Raw genomic sequence first — 27,867 nt, forward strand, 5'->3', positions numbered from 1 at the left:
ATTTAACGATAAAATAAAATGACTCTATTCTATTTACATACAAATTTGGTTTTTGGTATCTACAACTAAAGCTAAGCAGTGTTAAGAATAATCATTTCTCTACTGAGAAGTTTAAAAATCCCAAAGTCCTTCCAGGACAAGGAAAATACAACTTAGACTGTCTCTGACTGAATTGAGTGCCAGAAAGCTGGATGAAACCAAACTAGACAAATTATATGAGTTCACAAAAAGTAGGGGCTAAATCTGAACGACCAGATAAAAAAAAATCATACACGAGCATAGGCAGGTTATTATGGCCTAGTTGCCTTCAGTCCAGTCCCTTTAAAACTGGTTTAATTTAAACAACTCTGTTTAAAAAGTAAATTATAAAAATTAAAAGTAAACAATAAAATAAAACGAATCTATTCTATTTACGTGTGAGTTTGATTTTCAGTATCTACAGCTAAAGCTGAGCATTTCTTTGCCGAGGGGTTTAAACAAGCTAAAGTCTTTCCAGGAAAAGAAAAATATAACTTAAACTGACTCTGAACTGAGCCTCTGGTACTCAATGAGGTCAAAAAAGCGCGGAGGGGGGGTCGAATCGTTTTCCCTTCACCCCCTTGAAACCACCTCTGTTTGCACACCAATTTTAGAACCTACAATCTCTGACGATTTACTAGAAATACTATTACCCTAAACCTTATCTGTATCGCTACCTATTAAAAATCTGTATTTTTTATTATGTATTTTACTTAAATAGAATGTCGCAGTGAACAATTTAGGAGGAATTTAATTAGCTTTATGGTTTGTTTGAAAGTTCTGAAGATCCCCTTGAAATATTTCTGAAGATGTCTTATTTAAATAGCTTTTATCCTACCGTAGAATCTTAAGCCTGATGAATCAGTTTTCACGAATAAATCTAGGCTACAGATCAATATAGGGTATGTGAAAGCATCAAAATCTGTTCTTTCCTCCATCTAAGAACTTAATCTGGTAGAATTCTAGTTTAGCTTCTTTTCACGGTAAAATTCCACCTTAGCTACTTTTGCTATCTTGGAAAGGGGTAGAATTTTACCCTTTTCACTGCCTCATAATCCAGGGAGTGGAGGCAAACTACCTTACCAAGAGTGTACAAACATAAAATTAAAGGAATTTAATGATAGATATTTGAGAACTAGGAAGGCAGCCCCCCTCCCCCCAGAAAAAATATGAACTATAAAAGACCATAAAAATAGGCATCAAATGATGTATAAAATATTTGAATATATATATATATATATATATATATATATATATATATATATATATATATAGGGTAAGACACCCAGTAGTCGGCCACCTGCCTATGTAACTAACAGAATGTAACTAACAGGGAACCTACCTCTAGGCTAAAGTGCTTAGAAAGTGTTTATACATAGCTGGTTTCCCTGGTCACTATTAGATATCTGTATGGACTACCTCTAGGCTAATGTGCTTAGGCCTAAGCACATTATCCTAGAGGTAGTCTATACAGATATCTAATAGTGACCAGGGAAACCAGCTATGTATAAAAACTTTCTAAGCCCATTAGCCTAGAGGTAGGTTCCCTGATAGTTACATTCTGTCTGAGAATAGGCAGGTGGCCGACTACTGGGTGTCTTACCCTATATATATAAATTTACCTGGAATTTTTCTGCATAGGCTATTATGAAGTAACAAATGTTTTCTTAACATGTATCCTTGTAATAATTATGCATTAACACAGCCATATATAAAATTCTCCAAACATAAAGTATTTATGATTCCTCCCTTATATCATATTTACTATCCCTCCTGTTACCAATTAAATAAAAAAAAACAATTTTTTTCAACTGAAAGTAAGGAGCAACATTAAAACTTAAAACAAACAGAAATTATTACATATTTAAAGGGGGTTGCCCCCCTCAACACCTTACTCTCTATGCTAAAGTTTTTTAGTACTTTTAAAAATGTGTCTTATTGTTTAAATTAAACAGCCCTTGTGTTTCAGGAGTCATTCTTAGAGAATTAGGTCAAAATTCAAATTTTAGCATAAAGAGTGAGGTGTTAAAGAGGGGACAACCCCCTTTATATACATAATAATTTCTGTTCATTTTAAGTTTTAATGTTGCTGCTTACTTTCAGTTTTTATTTAATTTCTGATTGCTTTTCAAATAATGCCAGGAAATCTGGCCCCACCTCAATGGAGAAAGCCCCTCCCCATAGAAAAATTCTCTAGACAATTCAATCCTGGTGCAAATTCCCCCTAGATAATCACTCTTAACCACTCTGCATGTAAAATTGTGATGGAAAAGAGAAAACAAGACATATAAAATGAATTTGTATAAGAATTTTGGCAAATTCTCCCAGTGTATAATTTCCCCTGACAAGTTCAGTCCCTGTAAGATTCCCTCCCCATGGAAAATCCCCCTTTGGACAAACTCCCAGCAGAAACTTTGCCCCCCCCCACCCAAAAATGTATGCCTACATCCCAATAACAAGTACTATGCACAAACAATGGGCAAATTTATAACTCAAAAACCTTTCCCCTGGGGCTGTGGGGGGTCAAGTTATACATGAAGGCACAGTTATTGGGCCTTTCAACTATGATGAACAAAATGGCTATCTCAAAATTTTGGTTGTACAATTTTGGGAAAAAATGGGCAGGGAAGGGGGCCTAGTTGTCCTCTAATTTTTTGGTTACATAAAAAGGGCACTAGAACTTTTAATTTCTAGAACTTTTAATCACCCCTGGGGAAAAAAAAACAACAAAAAAACATGCATCCATGATCTTCCTTCTGGAAAAAAATTCAAAATTCTACATTTTTGCAGATAGAAGCTTGAAACGTTTGAAACAGGCTTTTCTGATATGCTGAATCTGATTGTGTGATTTTAATTAGGATCAGTTGACTTTTAGGGGGTGTTTTCCCCTTTTTTGAAAATCAGGAAAATTTTCTCAGGCTTGTGATGTTTGATGGATAAGACTAAACCTAATGAAATTTATATATTTGAAATCAGCATAAAAAGACAATTCTTTTGATATATCTATTGGTATCAAAGTTCTGTTTTTTAGAGGAGCCTGGTTGCTCCTTGCTTACAGTTTGTTACCACAAACTGTTTGATACCACAATTCCATGAGATCTTAATTCTAACAACTGACATATACTCCTTGTTGTCTAATATATATAATTCATCTGAATCAGTGCATATAAATCTATTTAAAATCTTTAAAGAATAGCTACTAATTTCAACTGAACTTCATGTGAGAAGTGAAGTTTTGTTAATGCTAATGAAATAAAACAAAATAGAATGAAAATATAAAGGTTTATGAACAAATTTGGGATAAATAGTTGCACATTAGGAGGGTGGGGTTAAAGCAGAGCATATTTTAATTGCATAACCTAACCTAGGTACCTTCTTTTGCCCCTTCAACCCCAAAAAACTAAAGTTTAAATCTTTGTCATGGAGTAAGCATTACCTCACTATGCAGCAAAAACCTGTTTTTGATTAAGCATCTTTGAGATTTCAATTTGATCTTTCTCAAATGACTACTGGATTCTTAACAAGTATGTGCAAGGTTCTTTATTTTGGAAGAAATAACCCATGATGACAATATTCAGTGTTATCAAATTCTGGTGGAAGACAACTGATTTCCAAGAGTACCTCAGAAAAAGATTTGGGGGTTGTTGTGGATAAAGACCTCAAACTCAATTGCCACACCCATGCTGCAGTAACAGGGGCTAACCAGACTTTTGGTATAATTAAGCAAACAATCACTAGTAGATCCCCAGCAATAGTGACTAAACTCTATAAAAGTCTGGTGAGACCTAGATTAGAGTATGGAATGTGCATTGTCATACCAATTAATAAATCAGACCAGATGGCTCTCAAATCTGTTTAAAGATAGGCAACAAAATGCATAAAGAATCTCAAAGACAAAGAGTATGGATGTCAACTGCAGAGCCTGAAGCTACCAACTTTGACATACTGTTGATACAGAGGTGATATGATAATGACTTATAAGTTGCTCCAGTCTGACGACAAAGATATATTTGAACCTGCCTGGTCATCCAGTACCAGAGGTCATTCAGCAAAGCTGTTCTGTAAGGATGCCAAGACAAGAAAAAGAAACAATTTCTTCTACAATCAAATCATAGGTCTGTGGACTGGCCTAAGCAAGAAGACAGTAGGATCTACAACAATTGATAGCTTCAAATCAAATCCCAACAAGGACTGGGCAACAAAACCATGGCTCACTCAATGGGAGGAATTGTTCTGACTGGCTGATCATTTTTATCAAATATTTTTTTTTTATCAAGAATTAGCATAATGCCTATTTCGAATGCAAAACTGGAGAGCACAGTTTGAGCCAAAAGAATGTATAGCCTGAAGAAGATTAACCTTGTAGTTCAGTTTCTTGTAAGAAGCATGCATACAACTAGTTGGTGATCATAGGCAGCACAATCATGCTGCCTAAGTAAAGAACAATGTTGGCACAATGTATTTTTTTTGGGGGTTTCCATACCAGGGCACTTTGTATTGAAGAAGTTGTCATAGAAACTTCAAAAAGGGCTCATTTGATCGGAAATTGCCATGGCTAGTGTCCTTTTTAATAGTCATTATTTGAAAAAAAAACTACGTTTTCTAAAGAGTTAAAGAGGCTGAGTCACAAGTTCGAACCTTAAAACGTACAGGGATTAGGAGGTACAGTTGGGGGGCTACCGCCCCCCAAACCCCCCACTTTTGCAGCCTCTTTTGTTAAGGTCTTTTAAGTCCTGTAGCCTGCAATCAGTTGGTCGTACCAAGTTCATCACATTATAGCTTGTTATTGGTTAGGGAAAAATCTCCTGTAAAAAAATCCAGCTAACAGGCTCAGTACTGTTTCTAATCAAAGAGATGCAATAGGATGTTCTTATGGTAAAAATTCAAGCAGACTTCATTCGTGTTGCAAAGCATTTCTTTGCAAGGGAAAAAGTGGGGGTTGAGGGGGACAGAAGACCCCCAAAATAAAAATCTTAACAAAAGAGGCTGCAAAAGTGGGGGGTTTTGGGGGGTGGCAGCCCCCCAACTGTACCTCCTAATCCCTGTACGTTTTAAGGTTTAAACTTGTGACTCAGCCTCTTTAACTCTTTAGAAAACGTAGTTTTTTTCAAATAATTTCTGTACATTTTTGTACAGTTTATTACTTATTATTGCTTGACTTACTGTTAGCTGATCGTCTCAGGAGTTAAATTTGGGGGGCTGCCGCCCCCAAACCCCCTGCTTTTGAAGATTCTTGTGTTAAGGCTTTTAATTCCTGAATACTCAAATCAAATGCACAGTAAGATTTTCCTTTTTCAACTTTTCTTTGAGCATGCGGGTATATGGCATGTTATCAAAGCAGTGGAGACTTACCTGTAACCTGAAGGCTGACTGTGATATTCTTCTGGAGACGCCTGTTGAGCTGAAGGATTTAATAGATTGGATTTAAAAAAGAAACTGAGTTTCTTTTTTAAACTTTAAATTCAATATATAGAAGATTTTATCTGATGGGGAATTGAACCTGGGTCTTCTGTCTGACAGTCAGGAATAGCGACCACTGTACCACAGAGACACTTGATACATTATTTTTAGTCTCTACAATCTATTTTTGATGCAAGCAAATCCCCACAAAACTTGATATTTGGTTTTTGGAAAACAGGGAAGGAGTGATTGGATTGAGCTGAAATTTTGAGGATAAGCTCCCAGGCCCCAGGAAAGCTTATCCTCTAAATTTCAGCCCCATCGGACAACGTTAAAGGGGGGCTGTGGTGGGAAAAATTAACATGGGCTCTTATAGGAAAACAAGGTTTTTTGTAAATGTAAATTTGGGGGATAATTTTTTTGGTCTGAAAATATCAAAAGGCCCTAACAGGTCAAATTCCGGTTCTAATGAGTCCTCATTCACCCGGATCCGTTGCCAACTGTGGCCTGTAGGCATGGCTAACAAAAAAAAAAAATTGATGAACATTAACTGACTATATTTGGTTTTGGGAAAACAGGGAAGGAGTGATCGGATTGAGCTGAAATTTCAAGGATAAGCTCCCAGGCCCTAGGAAAGCTTATCTTCTAAATTTCAGCCCAATTGGACAACGTTAAATGGGGGCTATGGTGGGAGGGTCAAATCTTTTGGCCCACTTTCCCCCATGAAGATAAAGTCAGAGGCGGGTGAAATTTTGCATGTTTCTTAGTTTGAGCTTAGGCTACAAAATGCGATCACCGCCGTCTCTCTGTGACCGCTAGGACTGGAAATTGCTTAACATTGTGGTGGGTCGCCTCTTTAAAGAGGCACAAGTGTGCCTCCTTGAAAAGTGATTGTAGGGTATCTACCCCCCCCCCCCACCCCCACGCCCATCATTCCCCCAAACACATCCAATCAAAATTTTGAGATAGGCATTTTGTTCAGCATAGTTGATTTCCATATAGAAAATATGTTTCTGAGGAGGACACTACCCACAACCCTCGGGGCAAGGGTTTTAAGTTATGCCCTGGGGGCATATAAGAACAATGTTGGTACAATGTATTATTATTATTTTTTTCCTTTAGAGCAGGGCACTTCTTATCAAAGAAGTTGTCATAGAAACTTTGAAAAGGGCTCATTCAATCGGAAATTGGAGTGGCTTGTTCCTTTTTTAATAGTCAAAAGTGACTGGAAGGCAACTAACACCCTGCCACGCCCACCATTTACCAGAACACATCCAGTCAAAATTTTAAGATAGCCAATTTGTTCAGCATAGTAACGTCCTCAAGAACCATTGATTTCAAGCATGGGGGCCTAGGAACTGCTTCCAAGTCTGTGACACCAAGCAGTAGGAAACCCTATTAGCAGTTTTTTTCCCTATCTCTGCAAAGAATTTGTTCATATGATGTTGTACTATTTTTACTGCAATCAACAAATGTTTTTGTAAAATAAACTGTTTTAGCTCTCGAAATAATTGATTTCAGCATATTACTGTACAACTTAAATGCTTCTAATTTAGCATCACTTGGTCTGTTGTTGTACTCTTTCCAAAGGTTCTGCTTCCTAATTATTGACTTGAGGACTCCCGATGTTAACCAGGGAGCTATGGGTGTTGATCTTTTTGATCAAGGATTCCTTAAAGGAGCTTTTAGACAATAAGACGTGAATTTTTCCCTAACAGTGTCATAAAACTGGCCAAATATATCATTATAATTGCCCAAATTAATATTTTCTGGCAATGAAAAGTCCCATGAAGATGTACTCAGATCTTCTTTCAGTCTATCCAGCTCCACTGGTGAGCAACAGAATCTTGGTGTATCCTGGGGGACTAATCTTTGCGGATTTTGGAGGATTGGAAACAAGGCTGCAACTGGCAAATGGTCGGAAGTATCAGAAAACAGTACTTCGTTCTTAATAGAGTGTAGTGATGAAAAAGTATTGTCAATTAATGTTGCTGCCTGGTTGGAAATCCTTGTCGGTATGTTTATACAACGAGCGAATCCATACGAAATTAGTGACGACAAAAGATCAGAAGCCTGTCTAGATGACGGTTTTGCAAGGTCAAGGTTAAAGTCACCCATCAATATAACCTCGGATTTTTCAGCGAAAACTTTTCCAAGAACATCTTCTAATGTTTCCATAAATTGAGTTATAGACCCACTTGGAGAAAAATATACTTCGCCTATTATTACCCTTTCCTTAGCATTGATTGGGACTTCTATAAAAAGTGACTCAAATACCTTTTCATTATTTGTAGATAAATCATGTCTTAGTACAGCCTGACAATTATTTCGGATGTAAAATCCGAGTCTACCTTTATGGGCTGTCATGTGGTTAAGAAATATTGACATATAACAGGGAATATCCAAAAGTACCTGATTTTTCTTGCTCAAAAATGTTTCACAGAGACCAATAATTGCAGGGCATGAATTCCTACATAATAATTGAATATCATCAAACAAGGAATTTAGGCCCTGAACGTTAGATGCACAGATGGGAATGCATTACCCCACTGAGCTCTAGAGTCCCAAAATCTCAGCTACATCAAAAACACGTTATCAATAATTTTCTAAAAATTTTCATAGAAATTCATATTAGGGCTTTACCAACCAGATTATTTCTAATTTTAGTAAAATTAACTCTCCCAAGTTCATAATCACTTAATTTCCCAAGTGTTATGTTAGCATTAATCACCAACAGAGAATCAATCTCAACCATAATTACTTACCGATGCAGGTGACAGAGAGCCATGCTGTAGTCGCGTGACCAGTGATGTCAACCTCTTAATCCGAATTAAAAAAGGCTATTACACGAACTTGATTATTTTACTCTGAAAAAAAAAGAAAATAACCGGTAAAATATCAAAGGAAGGTGTAAATACTGAGGGTAAAGAAAGACAAATAAAAGGGAAAAAGACAAATAACATTAACAAACAGCACATTTTTTGAAGATATAATATATTGAGCAGAAGCAAGCACTCACTAATAATCATGCATCAGAATTGGCAGAGGGTAAAACTAGGGTAAGCAGGTCATAGCATGCGTCATCAACCTTGATCCAATTAGAACCAGAAGTCTTTTTAGACTCTAGCCATAACCTAGTCCCCTTTTGAATCTTTTTGGTATGAGATACTTTATCAGAGGCAACTTTAAAATTTCTTAAATTATAACCCATAATCAAAAGTTCTTTCTGATGTTTAGCCAGCTTGAATGGAAGGTCAATACTGACGCTTTTCCCCATATTTCTTAGATTACCAACACAAGCCATAATATTATCTTTATGTCAAAGATTTAGAACAGATAGAAGAATAGGGTCTGATGCTGCACGAGAATTTTGTTTCCTGTGACTTTTAGCATTGCTTCTAAGCATATAGATGGCAGTGAACTTAATATCCCTGTAGTTCCATACCAACATTTCTGACAAAAAATCATTAACGGTTTCTTCAATATTTTCATTTTCCTTGTTAGGAATTCCATGGATAAAAAGATTCTTGCGTTTAACATACAATTCAGTTCCTAAAACCTGGTTTTCAACTGCCACAAGAGCAGATTTCAAGCCAGTGTTCTCTTGTTTCAACGCTGCATTCTCTGAACAAAGATTTTCTACCAGTTGCTTTAAGTTGTCCATACGCTCATCGAAATACTTTTTCGTGAGAGACATCGCTAATTATATTGTATTGGTAATTAATATTTCGCTAAACATACTGTACGCTCGCTTCTTTCCTCAACTCATCAAAATGACATTTCAAAGAAACTTACAAGCATGGGCCCCTTTCTTCACAAAATCCAAATATGAGGGGCCCTGGAATCGACAGTGCAATAAATTGATATAAAACTGGATTTCGCAGTTAAGAATTATCACAAAGTAAAAGAGATGTCTTGCCTTGACAAGTGCTAGGTGGGAGACCCACCTCCCACGCCCACCATTTCCCAAAATCCATTCAATCAAAGTTTAGAGATAGCTATTTTGTTCAACGTAGGTGAAAGTTCTGGAAATTATGTATTTAAGAATGACAAACCCCCCTGAGCCCCCAGGGCAAAGGTTGTAAATTATGCCCTGGGGGCATATAAGGTTTTTATATTTAGAGTTGTTGTAAAAACTTCAAAAGGGGCTTATTCAATTGGGAATTGAGAGAGCTAGTGCCTTTTTAATAGTCAAAAGTGATTGGAGGGTAACTATCCACCCTCTCACATGCACCATTCCCCTAAACATATCTAATGAAAATTTTCAGATAGCCATTATGTTCAATGTAATGGAAAGTTGTGGAAATTATGTCTTTGAGGGTGACAACCTTCCCCTCAGCCCTCAGCGCAAGGTTTGTAAGTTATGCCCTGGGGGCATATAAGGTTTTTATTCAAAGCATTGTCGTAGAAACTTCATAAGGGCTCATTCGATTGGAAATTGAAAGAGCTAGTGCCTTTTTTAATAGTTGAAAGAGATGGGAGAGCAACTAACACCCCTCTCACGCCCATCATTTTCCCAAACAAATCCAATCAAAATTTTGAGATAGCCATTCTGTTTAATGTAGTCGAAAATTCTGGAAATTATGTCCTAGAGGATGACAACCACCCTCGAAGCTCTTAGGGTAAGGGTTGTAATTTATGCCCTGAGGGCATATAAGGTGTCTATAGAAAGCGTTTTCATGGAAACTCAAAAAGGGCTCATTTGATTGGAAATCGAAAGGCCTAGCGCCCTTTTTAATAGTTGAAAGTGATTGGAAAGCTTGAAATTTTTGTAGTAAAGATCAATGTGGGTATAATGTATCATTTTTTTGTTGTTGTTGTTTTTTAGACCAGGGCACTTTATATTGAAGGAGTTGTCATAGGAAGTTCGAAAAGGGTCATTTGATTGAAAATAGAAACGGCTGATGCCCTTTTTAACAGTCAAAAGTGATTGGAGAGCAAGTAATCTCCCTCCCACGCTCATCTTCCCATTCTCTTTTATGTTTAAAAACTAAATGTTGTCTTAAGATTAGATAAAATGCACTGTGTTAGTGCTAATTCCCAATAAGGCATCTCAGCAGTAACCCAAGAATGACTGAGGGTATTATATTCAAACTTTCAGGGCTTCTTCTGCTCTGAAAATTTAACCAAGTCAAAATAGCATAAGTGTATCCAAGCTATCAAAGAAAGTAAACAGATTTTTTTGTGAATGGTATCAAGTTTTCCATTTCAGGTCAACTAGAGGAGGTATGAAACGAAATTAAACACTACTATTTTGTCCAGATTTTTAAAAGGGTGTATGTTGTCAAAAATTGCTGAAAATTTTTTTCCAGCATACAAATAGCAGACCAAACTATAAAGTCTTAAAAAAACGAAAAGATTTAAAGTATTACTTTCTTCTTCCCTGAAAAGACTATGTCAATATAAAACGAACAGAAATAAATTTAAAAAACTTTTTCCACAAAGTTAGTTTTTCAAAGAAAAGTAAAGAATTCCATTGAACAAAAAATGGGCAAAAGTAAAATCAAATAATCTACCAAGCGTGAAACTACCGCAAATCAGCATCGATAAATAAATGAAACCCAAAACGAACAGAAATTACAATAAATAACCGAGTCAAACTCAAGACGAGCAAAAATTAACATAAGTTGGGCTCAAGACCCCTATGCCTTCCCAAGGCCAGAACATAATTTGCACTTTACTGAAAAAAATACAAATGAATGTGCATTGTCAGTTTAATATACATATACTGATATTTAGTAATCAAAATGTTGATAGTATTTGATTTATTAAAGTTTTAAAAGTAAGAATAAGGTGATCAAAACATTCGTTGTCCTTTGTTGTAAATAAATGTGCCATGACCAGTTTCAGTTTGCTGAAACTTTGTTTTACCATGACCAAAGTTGATGCTGTCACAATCCACTGGTTAACTGGCCAGAAAGCTGGGAATATTGATTTAGCTGCATAAATTTCACATAATAGGGTCTCAAAGATGGTGTAATGAATGACTTTATAGCTTTTGATCTCAGTCCTGCTCAGTAGCTCTAGCATGAGTTTTGCAAGATCTAGGTGTTTTCTAGAAAAAAAACCTTAAAACATAAAATCGCGAAGAAATTATGTTTCACAAAATCAGAAATTATTTGGTGAAACATCTTTATGGCTTCAGAAAGGCTTTCATAGCTATTGCCCATTTTCATCAGTAGACTTTGGTATGCTTTCCCCAGAAAAGAAGAGTTATCATGGATTGCGTTGTCCAATCCATTCATTAGGGGTCTGTAGACAGCACAGAGTTCCTTGGCATATAATAATTCCCAGTCATCCAGCATGGCAGCTCCAGGATTTGAAATTGCCTCTGAGTAATAAGCAGGTGGAGACCTAGGATGTTGCTTTAGTTGCAACTTGTATTTGGCTAGTGAACCAACTTTTTTCTACTGCTGCTTTTGATGCCATGATTTTCTTCTATCAGATCAGTCTTAGAAGATGTTATATAAAAAGCTGTGTGTTTCCCTGAGTCTTATGTTTGCAATCACCAGATCAAACTATTCAGTCTGAAGCTTTTGTGCCAGAATCTTCAGTTTAACCAGGACTTGGAGTATGAGTATAAAAATCAGAATAAAATTAAAGCAGGTAATGCGGCAACACATAATTTGGAATGTTCATCTTGTCATTGACAGATTCTTAAGCTTCAGTGTCAATTCAGCACTCGCAATGGCTTGTTTCTAAGCAAAGACTTGTTTCATTTTTGACCCATAAAGAAGATGCACAGTTCTTGTAAGAGTTCAAAGTTTTTTGGACTATGGTTGTTGATGCATTTATTAAGAACTCTTTTAGTGGTTTTGAGAATGCAGTAAAGACCCTGGATGTTAAAATTAAGGAGGCAGAAAAGGACTCTTTTGCTAGCTTTAAAGATGAACTTAAAGCCGAAATTGACTCTCAGTTTTTGGCAGTAGAAGATAGAATTTGTACTCTTGAGCAATCCTCAGGAATGGCAAAGGACAATAACGTTTTAAAAGATTTAGTGACCGCCAAAGTAGCTACAATAAGAAAAGCTTTAGATGAACAGTTCGAAAATCGCGTAAAGGCAATGATTGCCGAGGATTGTGAAAGACAAAGAAGAAAATTTAATATAGTGATCTTTGGAGTTCCTCCACAAACTGATAACGCCCAATTTGTAGATGATTATTTGGCTAATGATTATGGATTCTCTGATGTTACTGTCCTTACCATTTGCAGACTAGGGAACGCAACAACTGCACCACGACCCAGTACTCCACAACCTATTCTAATTATCTTCTCAATGGGTAATTCCAAATTAAAGAAGCTAATCCTTCAGAAATTTTTTGAAAGAAAGGGTTCCATTCAATTTAGCAACGACGTGTCAAAACATGATCGTGAAAAAAGACAAATATAGTAAAAAGCCCTGCATAAGAGAAGATTGAATAGGAAAGTGGACATAGTTATCAGAGGAAATAAGATTATGTAAAAACTCCCAGACCCTTGCGACGCGTCAGTCACCGTTGCAGGAGAATGTCATGGAATCATAGATATATCTGATACCCCTTTAAAACTTGTAGATAGCTCTATAAATAGTGTTTACATTTGTGATAGTACTAGTGAAGTTGGCTCTATCAAATATATAGAAACTGAGTCGTATGTTCATGCTAAAATTGGATAACAGGAATAATGAACCCATATCAGATACAACTTCTTTTAAATCATGTGATTCTGGATCTAGTGAAGCTAATGATGACAATGCTATTATTGAGGGACTTAAGTTACTTTATAGTAATGTAGACTGTATAACTACAAAGATGAATGAAATTAAGTCAGTGATCAAACAGTTCATGGTAACAAACTGTAAGTAAGGTACAACCCGGCTCAATAGTAACCGAAACTCTAAAAAACAGAATTTTGATACCAGTAGATACATCAAAAGAATCATATTTTTATGCTGATTTTAAATCTATAAATTTTATCAAGTTTAGTCGTGCAAGTCAACAGTTACGAGCCTGAAAAACATTGCCTCATTTTCAAAAAAAGGGGGAAACACCCCCTAAAAGTCTTAGAACTTTAATGAAAATTACGCCATCAAATTCAGCGTATCACAGAACCCTACTATAGAGGTTTCAAGCTCATATCTGCAAAAATGTGAGTTTGTATTTTTTGCCATGAGATTTTTTTTTCTCAGGGGTGATCGTATTGATCCAGTAGTCCTAGAATATCGTGAGAGGGCTTTTTCAAACGGAAATTAAAAGTTCTAGTGCCCTTATGAAGTGAACAAAAAATTGGAGGGCAACTTGGCCCCCTCCCAAGCTAATTTTTTCCCTGAACTCACCCAATCAAAATTTTGAGATAGCCATTTAGTTCAGCATAGTCGAAAATCTAATTAATAGGTCTTTGAGGATGACTTAATCCCCCACAGTTCCTGGGAGAAGGGCTGCAAGTTACAAACTTTGCCCATTGTTTACATATAGCATTGGTTATTGGGAAGTATACAGGCGTTTTCAGGAGAATTTTTTTCTAGTGAGGGGTCGGAGTAGGGGTTACGAGGGAGGATGTTTCCTTGGGGGAGGGGACATTTCTATGAAGGGGGCGCCAGATTTCCCAGCATTATTTAAAAAACGATCAGAAATTAAATAAAAAACTGGTTTTTTTTTCAACGGAAAGTAAGGAGCAACATTAAAACTTGAAACAAACAGAAATTATTACGCATATCAGGGGGTTCGCCCCCTAGTCAATACCTCGCTCTTTACGCTAAAGTTTTTTTTGTACTTTCAAAAGAGCTATCTATTCTAATTAACCAGCCTTTGTGATTCAGGGGTTTGTGATTCGAACAAAATTCGAACTTTAGCGTAAAGAGCAAGGTATTGACTATGGACCAAACTTTCTAATATACGTAATAAAACATACGAATATAGAAATTCGTCACCTAAGTTGATTCGTAAGTTACGTCAAAACAAAATTTTGAGAAAGCCAATTAGTCAAAAAAAGAAAAATTAATATGCGAATTTCGTTGTAACTATTCATATACGGTGAGCCAAAATCAAAGCTGCATTAATTCAAAAACGTTCAAAAATTAACTAAAAAAAAACAAGTTTTTTTTTAACTGAAAGTAAGGAGCCACATTAAAACTTAAAGCAAACAGAAATTATTCCTTTCGTTCTAAGCTCTTATAATTTCTGTTCGTTTTAAGTTTTAATGTCGCTTCTTACTTTCAGTTAAAAAAAAATTGTTTTTGTTTTAGTTAATGTCAACAAGGCGTGAAGTAAATGTTTTTTCTTCACTGAGGTGACACCAAAACATACTACATTTGCTCTTACTGATATACAAATTCAAGTACCTGGGTTTGAGCTACTCACCAATCTTTCAAAGCCAAATGGTAGATGGATAGCAGTGTAAGTCAGATCTCCACTCCAGGTAAGAGCTCTTGAATTTAATTCCGATCACGAACCTTAGGGTGGAGCAAATATGGATACAGATTCTGCAGTGAAGTCTCCCTGTAGTCATAGGCTATTTTAATAGAAGGTACAGTTCCCCTTGTTAGACAAGTTCCCTTCCAGCAATTGCATATTCTATTAATAATGCGATGAAGTAGTATTATAAGAACGTTCTTATTGTTGGAGATTTTAATTTACCAGAACTGCAGTGGATTGATGGGTTTGCTGTTACAGAAGGAGTTGAAAACCCAAATGACCCACTTCTAGAGTGCCTTCATGAACATTTGCTATACCAAGCAATTGGTTTTCTGACCAGGTATAGAAGTGGGCAGAACCCAACCCTACTTGACCTTTTGTTTATTAATGACCATGAGATGCTCATCAGTGTTTATTTGGAACCACCATTTGGAGTGAGTGACCATGTTGCAATTACTTGTAGGCTTAGGTTGTACCCACAAAAGGATAGTTGGATTTAGCATGTGTACACAAATTACAACCAGGTCAGACAAGAGTTGGCACACCAGGATTGGTTCATTGATGTTAAGAATATGGAGGAGGCTTGGCTTGAAATGAAAAGGGTTTTGACTAAAGCTACAGATAAACATACAGCAATTTCCTGGAAAATAAGACCCAAAACCCTACCATCTATCACTCGTGATGTCAAGCAAGCTGTGCGTAAAATTAAGAAGTATTGGAGCAAATATAGAAGTAACCATTCCCATGAGAACTACGAGAAATTTAAACAAACCCAAAATACTGTTTGGTATCTCACCAGAAAACTTACAACAGAATATGAAGAGGGATTGGCATTTGATACAAAATTTAACCCTAAGAGATTTTGGAAGTATGCTTCAGCTTGGAAACCAGGGAGACACTCAGTTAAGGAACTACTTGTGAATGGAAATACAGTTATTACCCCATAAAATATAACAGCTGAATTGAGTAGTCAATTAAAGTCAGTGTTGACGTCTCCAGACAATCCCCCCCCCCTACCCGAGGCACGAGAATATTCTATTGTTGAGCATATACATAAGATGGCTGTGGTTGCCTCTAATGTGGAGAGTCGACTGAAGCAGATTAATCCTAATAAATTTGTTGGCCCTGATGAAGTTCACCCACGAGTATTGAAAGGAGCTCATGCGCAAATAGCCCTTCCCCTTACAAACATATTTCAAAAGTCTCTTGATGCTAAGCAGATTCCTCAGGATTGGCGGAATGCTACCGTTACATCTGTACACAGAGGGGGTAGCCGCAACAGCGTTTCCAATTATCGACCCATTAGTCTTACATCTGTAGCTGGTAAAATCTTAGAAGGAATCATGAATACTCACATTGTTGGACACCTGACCACCAATGAGCTTCTCAGTGATATTCAGCATGGCTTCAGACATGAACGTTTGGTTGAGACTAATTTGATTGATGCGTAAGGTTATATTACTGAGCACCTGGATCAAGCAATCCCTGTCGAGAAGTAAAGGGTGAAAATATTTGGAAAAAATGGACAGGTATTCTTTTCAGAAGAAGTGGAAGTATTAAGTGGAGTGCCCCAACAACAGCAGCAACATTTTAAGAAATTTACAAATAAATTTCTTGTGAATTATTATCTCGATTTATCAGTAGTTGTACCGAACCAATCGTGCTCAAAATCCTCCTCGGGGCCATACTGTGGTGTTTCTTTTGTGGATGGTGAAGTTTTCCCCACAGTAGTATGCAGACGGTCTGTTATCATAGTATTATCCTTTCTTGTTTTAGTTTAAAGCTTATTCCAATAGGCAATGCATAGAACTCCTCCAAAAAAGTCCCCCCAGATCCCACCCCCAAATACCAGTGAAATTGATACCCATCTTGGCTGGTCAAGCTCATTATCACAAAGTTCACATGATAGCTCCAATTCTGAGAATAGGACAATGATCAGTGTAGGGGCTAATGTCACTATAAATGATGATAATGGGTTTCAAGAGGTGCTTTCCAGAAGCTCTAAAAAAATGAAAAAAATCTCCCCAATCAAAAGTATTTCCCCTCTCCCCGCCCAAGATCCTCCCTCCCAAAACTTAGGAACGTACCTTAAAATTTCTCCTAATACCCCCTTTGAAATAAAAAAGATTACTGCAATAAGAGTTGCAATTTTCAAATTGCTAAAATCAATGTTCTCTCTTAATATTCACCGTGATGGATCTCTGCTAATAGCTGTTCAAGATCAGAAATCAGCAGACACAATAATTAATCTAAAATCCCTTCTGAATATCCCAATTAATGCATCTAAATGGAACCCAAAACAATCCCCAACAAAAATAGTAGTTTATAATGTTCCCCCAGAAATACCTATTCAGGAGTTAAAAGAAGGGCTCTCAGATAGGGCTGGAAACACAATCCCTGTTGAAGATGTTACCCAACTTGGTAAACCTAACTCTAATGGCCTAAAAACAAGTAGATCTTTCGTATTTACGCTGAAGGAAAAAAATTAATATCCCAGAAAAGTTATTCCTATTTGGGCAAATCGAACCGCACAAGGAATACAAACCAAAGCCCATCCATTGTCAGAAGTGTCTCAAACTGGGACACACAACAAACAAATGCAATGAAATTCTCCTAGCGTGTAGGCATTCCATCATTGTAAAGCATCCCATCCTAAAGAGTTGACAACTTGCAACAACACCCAGCCTACATGTATCAATTGCAAAGGCCCACATGAATCTACCAATAAATCACTATGCCCTGCATATAAGAAAAGAGCACTAACACTCCAAATAGCAACTGAGAAGGCCATTCCATACCCCTTTGCAACTATGGAAGCAAATGCTGCCCAACCATACCAAATAAAGCCCACAATGAAACCAACCAAAACCCCCAAGTCAAACACTCCCAATGCATCAAGCACCCTGTATAAAACACCATCCTCTAAGCTCCCTAGCTCACATCCCTATCAGAAAGAATCACCAAGTCAACAAGCCTCCTTGTCCAGTGAGATGAGGTCAGCCTGGCCCCCTCTCCCAAGAAGGAACAAACCAGAAACACTACCAGGAATTAATCCCTTAACTGACAAACAGGATGCACAACTAAACATGCAATCCCCAAATATATGCTTATTCATTCTAAACTGTAATGCAGTTCAAGCCATGAATATATATCAACTACTGAAAGCAAAAATCATTGCAGAACTGGCAAAAATCTACATCCCTGAGGATATGCTCATTCAAGCAAAAAAGATCTTGCTCTACTGTTAACAAAGCTGAACATTGATACACAGTCATGAAAATTAAATCAACAACACAACAAATATCAATACTCCAGTGGAACGTAAGATCACTCACAGAAAATAAGCTAAATGAACTAATATCTTTTATGAATAATAATTCCATCAATATTGCTTACCTCCAGGAAACTCATTTAACCCAAAATCAACAAATTAAGTCTCAGGGATATAATATCCTAAGAAAGGATAGATCATCAGAGAGAAAAAGAGGTGGAGTAGTTTTAATAGTGAAAAATAATATAAAATTCTGTGGCATCAACTTTCCAGATTTTGTAAATGATGTTGATGCAATTGGTATTAGTGTTTGGCTGAATAATACAAAAACTTGCATAATAAGCTTTTATAACACTAATGGCCAAACTACAGATGCCATGGATTTCTTTAACTATATATATAATTCTAATATGTTAAAAAATATCATTATTTGTGGAGACTTCAATGCCCACAGCCTTTTGTGGGGGAATAAACCAGCAAATAAAGCTGGTAAATTCATTGAGAGTATGACTTTAAATAATATTGAATTAGCTGTTGCTACCCCTCCAAACCTGAATACATATTTCAACCCCAAAAGTGGCAGCTTCTCTACAATTGACATACAAATTGTGTCATTAAATATTTTTAATAAAATTTATATAAATGAAATTGATAGTCTATGTACTGACCACTTTGCCATAGTTTGATCCCTAAACGAACCTGCTGAAACCCTATCAAATACCTCCAAATATATCAACACTAAAGCAAATTGGCCTATGTTCCAAAATAAGCTAAATGAAGAAATTACAAGTTTCACCCAAAATTTATGCATTTCAAACACAACAGTTGACACGCATGCGGAAGTTTTGGCATCCTTACTAACAAATACAGCTAATCATGCTATCCCCAGGACAAAACCCAAGAAAACCTTCCCTAAACACATTCCCAAAGCATGGTGGACAAATGAGTGCCAAAATAAATGGAGAACAAAAAAGGCAGCTAGGAGAACATACATGAAAAAACCATCACCTGCTACATATTTAAAAAAATTACAAGCAGAATCTAACCTAAAAAGGACTATAATAAATGCTAAATATAACTACTGGAATAATTTTGCAAATAATCTCTCCAGAGAAACACATGAGTCAATTATACACAAAGTCATAAGCCACATCTGTGGGAAAAAGACGTCCCCCAACCCACTCCTGTATGAGCTTATACATAATAATACCCATTATGACAATGATAATGAAAAAGCTAAGCTATTTGCCACTCTTTTTGTTAATAAGCTAACATCAAATAATTCCAGAAAAATTTCCCCAATTCCTATGAACCCAAGTTACCAACCACGCCCAGGATCCGAGTATATAACCAGCCCATTTTCAATCTAGGAAAGGAATAATGCAATACATCATATTAGGACCAAGACTAGCGGCAGCTATGATTATGTTCCCCAATATATCGAAATGTTCGTCCCTCCTACCAATCCTAAAGAAACATAAACCCAAAAATAACCCTGAGTCTTATAGGCCCTTAATGATTACTCCTGTGATGGGGAAAATAATGGAGAAAATGATATATTATCGACTCCGCTGGTTTGTTCAAAAAAATAATATGATCCCTCACACTCAAATTGGTTTCAGGAAACACCACTCCTCAACAGATGCTTTCATATTGTTAACAAATGCAATAAATGAATCATTCTCAAAAAATAATGTCCTAGTTGCAGCTTTCCTAGGTTTTGAAGGGGCATATGACAATGTGAACCACCAAATCCTTTTAAACAAACAAGCAAACCTTGGATTACCCCCCCAAGCTAGTATCTATTATAAAATCTTTCATAAAATTGCGAAGTTTCATTGTTCGTGTAGGTTCAGCCTCTTCACTCAAAAGGACAATAACCAAAGGCCTTCCTCAGGGAGCAGTCCTCAGCTGCCTCCTCTTTTTCCTATATCTCTGGAACATGAACCTCCCCCACACGAATCTACAATATCCTGACGATCTGGTGCTATGGTCATCCGGCAACACCTTTGAGATACCATAGTCAAAGCTGCAAAAGTCACTTCCAATTTGAAAAATTCTCTCAACATTCAGATTTACCCATTGCACCTACCAAGTCAAAAATAATCCAATTTCACCGAAAGCGAAATCTTGTTAATACAAGACTAACTCTAAATGGAACAACTATTCCAGAAGATAATCGTATTAATTACCTAGGTCTCATGCTCGACCAAAAACGTAATTTCCACCTCCACATTTCAAACACAATAAAAAAATGCCATAGAAAAACAAATATACTAAAAAGACTTCTTTCCACACCCTGGGGCTGTAAGGAGAAAATCTTACTCCAGTTTTATAAATCACATATAAGACCCCACATTGACTGTGGGCTCATCATCTATGGTGCATGTGCAAATACCCAGATGCAAAAAATTGAAACAATACAAAATGATATAATACGTCTCATATTTGGTCTTAGGAAACCCACAAGCACCAAGTTTCTGCTTATGGAGAGTGGATTAACAACAATAAGGGAGAGACGTAGCTTTCTATTGCCAAAACATCTTACAAAAATTGAATCAAATAGTTCACACACCCTACATAATTGGTTAAGAAATCCAGCCATGTATAGAGGCATTGCAAATGAGTATGCCAATGTTCAGAAGAAGTTCCCTGTACCAGCAAAGTCTATTGCACCTACTTTCCCCGAATCCCCTCCATGGACGTTACTATTATTCTCCCTGACCACACTGCCTTTTCTATGACGAAAACAATAAGAATTCCAAATAGGGATAGGTCCTTTTATTAGACAGTGAAACGAAAATATAAAACAAAGACTCTAAATATTTCGATGACACAGTCGGATGACAGACCAACTTCAGAATCAGCAACATTTCATTTGCTATTAGAAGAATAAAATGATAAATTTAGCACCTGTAAATTCATCATTATTTCATCTTTAATCAGACGAATGTTCAATGCAGCATCACAATATCCAAGAGCAGTTAGTGAACTTTCCAAGTCAATGGACTGGTAACCTGCTTTGACCTGTAGTTTCGAAGTAACTTATACCACCTTTACTCAACGCTGTATTAAAAAATTCAAGAACAGTTAGTGAACTTTTTAATTCAATGTACTGTTAACTTGCTTTGACCTGGAAGTGATTATTTTGTTTAGTATAAAATCAGTTTGTTCTAATTTTTATATGTCAGTAACTCTACTGATGATGATGACCGACTGTGTCATCGAAATATTTAGAGTCTTTGTTTTATATTTTCGTTTCACTGTCTAATAAAAGGACCTATCCCTATTTGGAATTCTTATTGTTTTCGTCCCCTCCATGGAATTGGTCAATTCCCATAATAAATACTGATTTCTCAAAGTGGAATAAAGATTTAATCCCCATTGCTTTTGTCCGGAAAAAATTTGCTGAAATTAATACAATTGCTTATAAAAACCACTTCCAAACATTTGTTGATGGGTCAAAAATGAATGAGAAGGTAGCAAGTGGTGTATTCCTTCCTCACCTGAAAATTGCAATGGGTGAAAGATTGTATAATAATGTATCTACAATGTCTGCTGAATTAAATGCCATAATCATGGCATTAGAACACCTTATGGAAAACCAACCTTTGATTGTGAATTCAAAAAATATTATAGTCTATTCTGACTCTTTATCAAGCCTTGAGTTTCTGGCCTCAGCTCCTCAGCATAAGTTGGACATTGACACTTATCATTGTCTTATTATTATAGATAATCTTGCTTCAAGTGGCATAAGAATTTATCTTCAGTATATTCCTAGCTACTCTAGTGTAAGTGGTAATCATCAGGTTGAGGAAATAGCAAAAAATGCTATAAATTTTGACCAACCAAGTGGGAGACCAATCCCGATTAGAGATATTTACCGATGGAGACTATCAGATATTACATTTGATAAGAATAGTCCTATCCTTTCCCCCTTTCCCAATAAGTATTTTCTAAAATTTATCATAGAATTCGTTCTGGAACAAATGGACTAAACTTTCTTGCATTCTTGTACCAGTTTCCTAATTCAAGTGGTTCAGTTCCCCTGTCCCCTCTTTACAGGTATTGTAATATGAATAATGCAACAATTGACCACTGCCTATTTGAATGTAATATGCTGACGTCTGCACAACATACCTTGCTTTGTAAACTGTTAAAATGCTTCAAACACCACAAAATCTCACTATTAGCCAAGAGCATAGTCAACTATACTTGCACAAAGAGCATAGAAATCAACATCTATCATCTTATATTTGAACTCCTTGAGTCAAAACATCTACTCAAAGATATCTGAAAATATCTAATAAATAAGAGGAAATCAAGCCAGTAGCTCTTTAGCCCACAGAGTGAAGCAAAAGGAAAAGGGCTAAATAGTAACCACTGAAAAGCCCGCCTGCTGTGAAATAGAAGAAGAAAGAAGAACCATCTTGGGACCAACATTATTTAGTATTTATGTTAATGCAGCACCGACCACAGTCAAAAATAAAGTAAGTCTTTAGGCTGATGACTCCAAACAAATTGGACCTGTTGATACACCCAATAAGAGAGCCTCTATGCAGAATGACCTATTGGTACTTTACCGGTGGGCAACTTTGTGGAGGCTTGAATTCAATGTAAATAAATGTCTAACAATCCACTTTATAAAGAAAAACGACAAATGCCTTTATCATATGTTAGGAATGGACGGATCAAGACAGACTATCATCTCGTTTGAAGCAGAGCAAGACTTGGGGGTCATGAAGAAAAGAAGAAATCGGATGTTTAGAAAAAATATTTTATTGATATCCTTTTTCATCCTTAGTGATTGGAATTAAGCCTTTATTATCATTATTTTTGGGAAGTATATTATTGCCTTTTCTTTACGTTTATTGTGGGTAGAATTTGTTTTGGAATTTTTTTTCCTTAACTGTATGTATCCTAGCTTTTTTAGTCCCCTCAGAGAAGGGGTCAACTATCAAATTGGTATTCACAAGCTGACATCCCCATTGCTGCCAATGCCATTGCTGTATCTCCAATCTCTAGTGAGGACAGCCAGAATACCACCATGATAACAGTCTCAGAGCCCCCAAACCCAAAAACCAATTCCCAGCTCAATGATAATTTTCAGACAGTTATTAGAAAGCAGAAACGCAAAAAGCCCTCGACAAGCCCTCCTGAAATAACAGAAATCCCTAGCTCAGTTTCAGCTATGGAATTGTAGAACAAACCAATCATCCTTTTCACCTCAACAGTTAAAGACCAAGTGTTTCATTTTGTTTATTTAATTGAATAAAAATACCAGCACCATCCATAAAATCATAGCATGAGTTGGTACAAACACTGCGTTTACCGACTGAGATCAAAATAACAGTATATGTTATGTCAGTTGGCATGACAATTTTTAATTTCTTTAGTTAACCAAACGAAAAATGTTGGCACTGTCTGGAAAGTCACAACACAAGCTGGTGTAACTGCTGCATATACCAACCTAGATTGAGATTTCATTAGATGTCATATCAGTATTTTCTAGTTTCTACTAAATGATTTTTTTGCCCATTCTTTCCAGATAGTAAAACAGGTGCGTCTTTGGACTGAGAGTGGAATTTTAAAAGATTGCATGTCAGCATTTTCATGTTCTTCATTTAACTGAATGAAAAATTGTGATGCCATCTGTAAAGTCATTGCATAACCCCTGCATTTGCCAGCCAATATTTAGATTTTGGATATTTTATGTCAGTATTTTCATGCTCTTTATTTAATCAAAAGGAAAATTGTGGTGTGATTGTGATTAGAAAATCACAGCAGGAGTCTGTAAAACTGCTGTGTTTACTGACCAAGTTCAAGATTTCTGTAGATGATATGTCAGTACCATATTTTCATGGTCTTTATATAATAAAACAAAACTGTTGGTGGGATCATAAAATTGGGCTGCTTTGTGCTATGATATAAGCAACTCATTTTTTACCGAGTGGCCAAAAAATTCTTTTTTTGAGGGGGGGGGTGTCCCCCTTCCCCCCTTACACGTGACGGCCCTGGGTATATGTATCCAATGTGAAGAAATTGAGTAGCTTTCTTTAATCATCTGTAACTGTAATATTTGATTATAGCAGAGGATGATTTCTCTGTTTGTCATTGTTTTATTTGGGAAACTTTTTATGCCTTATAGTCCTCTTTTATAGTCTTTTTTAATGTTTTTAATTTTTAATTAAAAGTAACTCTTTTTTAATTTTTATAAAACTAACTGTTTTTTGTTTCCAGGAAGCGAGAGGAAAAAAAATTCGCAACAGATTTTTCAATTTTTTTATTTTTAATTGAAACTAACTCTTTTTTAATTTTTAAAAAATTAAATGATTTTTAGTTTCCAGGAAGCGAGAGGAAAAAGTTTGCAAGAGAATTTTAATTTTTTAATTTTTATTTAAAACTAACTCTTTTCTAATTTTTATAAAGTTAAATGTTTTTTGTTTCCAGTAAGCGAGAGGAAAAAATTTGCAGCATAATTTTTAATTAAAACTAACTCTTTTAATTTTTATAAAATAAAATGTTTTTTGTTTCCAGGCAGCGAGAGGCAAAAATTCGCAACAGAATTTTTAATTTTTAATTAAAACTAACTCTTTTTAATTTTTATAAAATCAAAGGTTTTTTGTTTCCAGGAAGCTTTTCTTATATAGCTGCTTGTGCAAGTTGAATTACCTTTGTTTTCTGCTTGGAATATGTTATATTATGATGGCGATTTATATTTCATTTTTAACTTTATAGTTGGGATAAAGTAAGCAAAGCCTAAACCATATTCATTCTTTGATCCATCATTGAACACCTTTTTATTTCTTTTCTATCATTATTCAGTTGTCTATTGAATAATGATAGTTGTCTATCATTATTCAGTTGTCTATTCAGTTGTCTATTGGGATAAAGTAAGCAAAGAATAAACCATATTCATTCTTTGATCCATCATTGAACACCTTATTATTTCTTTTCTTTCATTATTCAGTTGTCTATTTTTGTAGTACCTTTCAATTTAGTGACTCATAGAATTTTTATGTTATCCAATGGTTGAATTGTTTTAAGTTCTAAAAATTTTAATACTTGTGTTATTACCAAACACATATCTTGTATTTTTAACACTTCTAGGGATTTTACCAAGAACTATTTCAATTTCTTTTATTGTTGTCATCACTGGTGCCTATGTACCCTATTTAATTATTATGCTGCTGGGTGGTTTCACTTTGCCATACTTTTTGTAAGTATTTTAATGTGTGATTTTTGTAAGTATTGCTACCTGTTCTTGGGCCAAAATTACATCCACTTATCATTTTCATTTTTTTTTTGCACAACTATGATTTATTCTATTAATATGATTTATCCACATGTATTTGTTATCAATGGTAACACACAGGACTTTTGTTTTACTTACAATTGTCATAATTTTGTTTTATGGTGGTGAGTCAGGATTATGGCTTATGCTTTTCCAGGTTATTTCATTTTTTTCTATACAAGATTGTAATCTGCCTCTGCAGCCCCTGTTTATAATACTGAAAGTGTATCCTATACCTTTGCAACTACTTCTACTGTTCTGCCAGTGGCCCAAAATGCAGCATAACCACTAAATACAGGTTACATTACCAAACAATCATTTAACAGTAAATCAGCTAGATTCAAATTATGCAGGCGTAAGCTCAGAGCAGAGCCCTTAGGCTCTGATCTTTTAACTTTAATTGCTTGTTTTGTAATATACTATCCAACTTTTACTGCTATCTCACTATTTGACTAATAATCCTTAGTTGCGCTAAGCAATTTCCTGTTAAATTTTCCTTCTACAATGCCTTCAAGAACTTTTCTTTTAGGATGTTGTTAAAAGTATTACTTCTTTTTGTAGGCAGCAAGGTGCATCTTTCTGTAGTAATACTGCTTTTCTATTGTGCTTCTATTTTTGTAAAACTGGTTGGTAATCTTTAACAATATTGTTTCTATCCATCATGTAGTTTGGAGCTGGCGTCCCCCCTCCCAGAAAATTCTCCCTGAGGAAAATTCCCAATTTTTCAGAAATTATGTTTGGTGATGTATAATTGTGCATCAGGTACTATAAAGGAGAGGCAGTGGATTATTGTGTAGGCCTGGGGAGGGTGCTAGATGTCTAAACATTTCAATGTCCTTGGACTTTTAGTCATAATTCTTTAAAAATGACTGCTGAAACACAAGGGCCATTGAACTGGAATAAGAACTCATTCAGTAGAGACTGGGTGAAAAGTAGGCTAAATCTTCAAAAGGGCACTGGAATTTTAGATTTCCAATTGAATGAACCCCGTCAAAATTTTTTTTTTACCATCCGTCCGATTGAAACCTTAGATCTTAATTAACTAAAAATAAGAATTTTTTTTAACTGAAAGTAAGGAGCGACATTAAAACTCAAAACGAACAGAAATTATTCCATATATGAAAGGGACTGTCCCCTCCTCAACGCCTCGCTCTTTACGCTAAAGTTTTTAATTGTTTAAAAAAATAAAGTTGTGAGACAGAGTCAAACTTTATCGTAAAGAGCGAGGCGTTGAGGAGGGGACAGCTTTTTTCATATGCGGAATAATTTCTGTTCGTTTTAAGTTTTAATGTCGCTCCTTATTTTCAGTTAAAAAAAAACTTGTTTTTTTTTAGTTAATTTCTGAACGTTTTGCATTAATAGCCTACAGCTTTGATTTTGGCTCACCGTACATGAATAATCAAAACGAAATTCGCATATTAATTTTCCTTTTTTTGGCTAATTGGCTTTCTCGATATTTTGTTCTGACTTGCGAATTAACTTACGTAACGAATTTCTATATTCGTTTGTTTTTATTACGTATATTAGGAAGTTCGCTCCTTAGTCAATACCTTACTCTTTACGCTAAAGTTCGAATTTTGTTAAAATCACAAACGCCTGAATCAAAAAAGTCAGTTAATTAGAATAGATAGCTCTTTTAAAAGTACTAAAAAAACTTTACCGTAAAGAGCGAGGTATTGACTAGGGACTGAACCCCCTCATATACGTAATAATCTCTGTTCCTTTAAGTTTTAATGTTGCTTCTTGCTTTCAGTTGAAAAAACTTGTTTTTTTATTTAATTTCTGATCGTTTTTTAAATAATGCTGGGAAATCTGGCACCTCCTTCATAGAAATGTCCCTTCCCCCAAGGAAATAACCTCCATGGAAAGATCCTCCCACGTAACCCCTACTCTGACCCCGACCCCCCACTAGAAAACAATTCTTCCTGAAAACGCTTGTATATTTCCCAATAACCAATACTATATGTAAACAATGGGCAAAGTTTATAACTTGCAGCCGTTCTCCCGGGGACAGTGGGGGGTTAAGTCATCCTCAAAGACATAATAATTAGATTTTCGACTATGCTGAAAAAAATGGCTATCTCGAAATTTTGATTGGGTGATTTCGGGAAAAAATTTGCGTGGGAGGGGGCCAAGTTGCCCTCCCATTTTTTTGGTCACTGAAAAAGGGCACTAGAACTTGCAATTTCCGTTCGAATAATCCCTCTCACGATATTCTAGGACTACTGGATCGATACGATTACCCCTGAAAAAAAAACGCATCCGTGATCTTTCTTCTGGCAAAAAATACAAAATTCCCCATTTTTGCAGATAGGAGCTTGAAACCTCTATTGTAGGGTTCTTTGATACGCTGAATCTACTAACTACTACTACTAATAACTCATCGCAGCACCAAGCCGCCTGAGGCCAACACAGCTACGCACGCTCCTTCTCCACCCCAATCTATTCAAAGCCTCCCTTTTTACACCCACCCACGAAGTTTCCATTTCCTT

General features: G+C 35.9%; 2 protein-coding genes across 3 annotated transcripts in view; both read left to right on the top strand.

Moving 5' to 3' along the window:
• Positions 1-701: 701 nt before the first annotated feature.
• Sec8 (exocyst complex component secretory 8) overlaps positions 702-27,867 on the top strand; it is a 37,275-nt gene continuing 10,109 nt past the window's right edge. Inside the window, exon 1 of one of the 2 annotated variants that reach the window (XM_089094321.1) lies at positions 702-783. The gene's annotated coding sequence lies outside the window, so the exon portion shown is untranslated. The other variant, XM_089094322.1, reaches the window with a different exon arrangement.
• LOC148948390 (uncharacterized) lies at positions 15,869-16,261 on the top strand. Its single transcript, XM_089094915.1, has one exon. The coding sequence runs from the start codon at positions 15,869-15,871 to the stop codon at positions 16,259-16,261; it is 393 nt and encodes a 130-aa protein (XP_088951041.1).

The sequence above is a fragment of the Artemia sp. Qi Xiang Cuo genome, chromosome 9 (assembly GCF_049724085.1).
Source record: "Artemia sp. Qi Xiang Cuo chromosome 9, ASM4972408v1, whole genome shotgun sequence".
NCBI lineage: Eukaryota > Metazoa > Arthropoda > Branchiopoda > Anostraca > Artemiidae > Artemia > Artemia sp. Qi Xiang Cuo.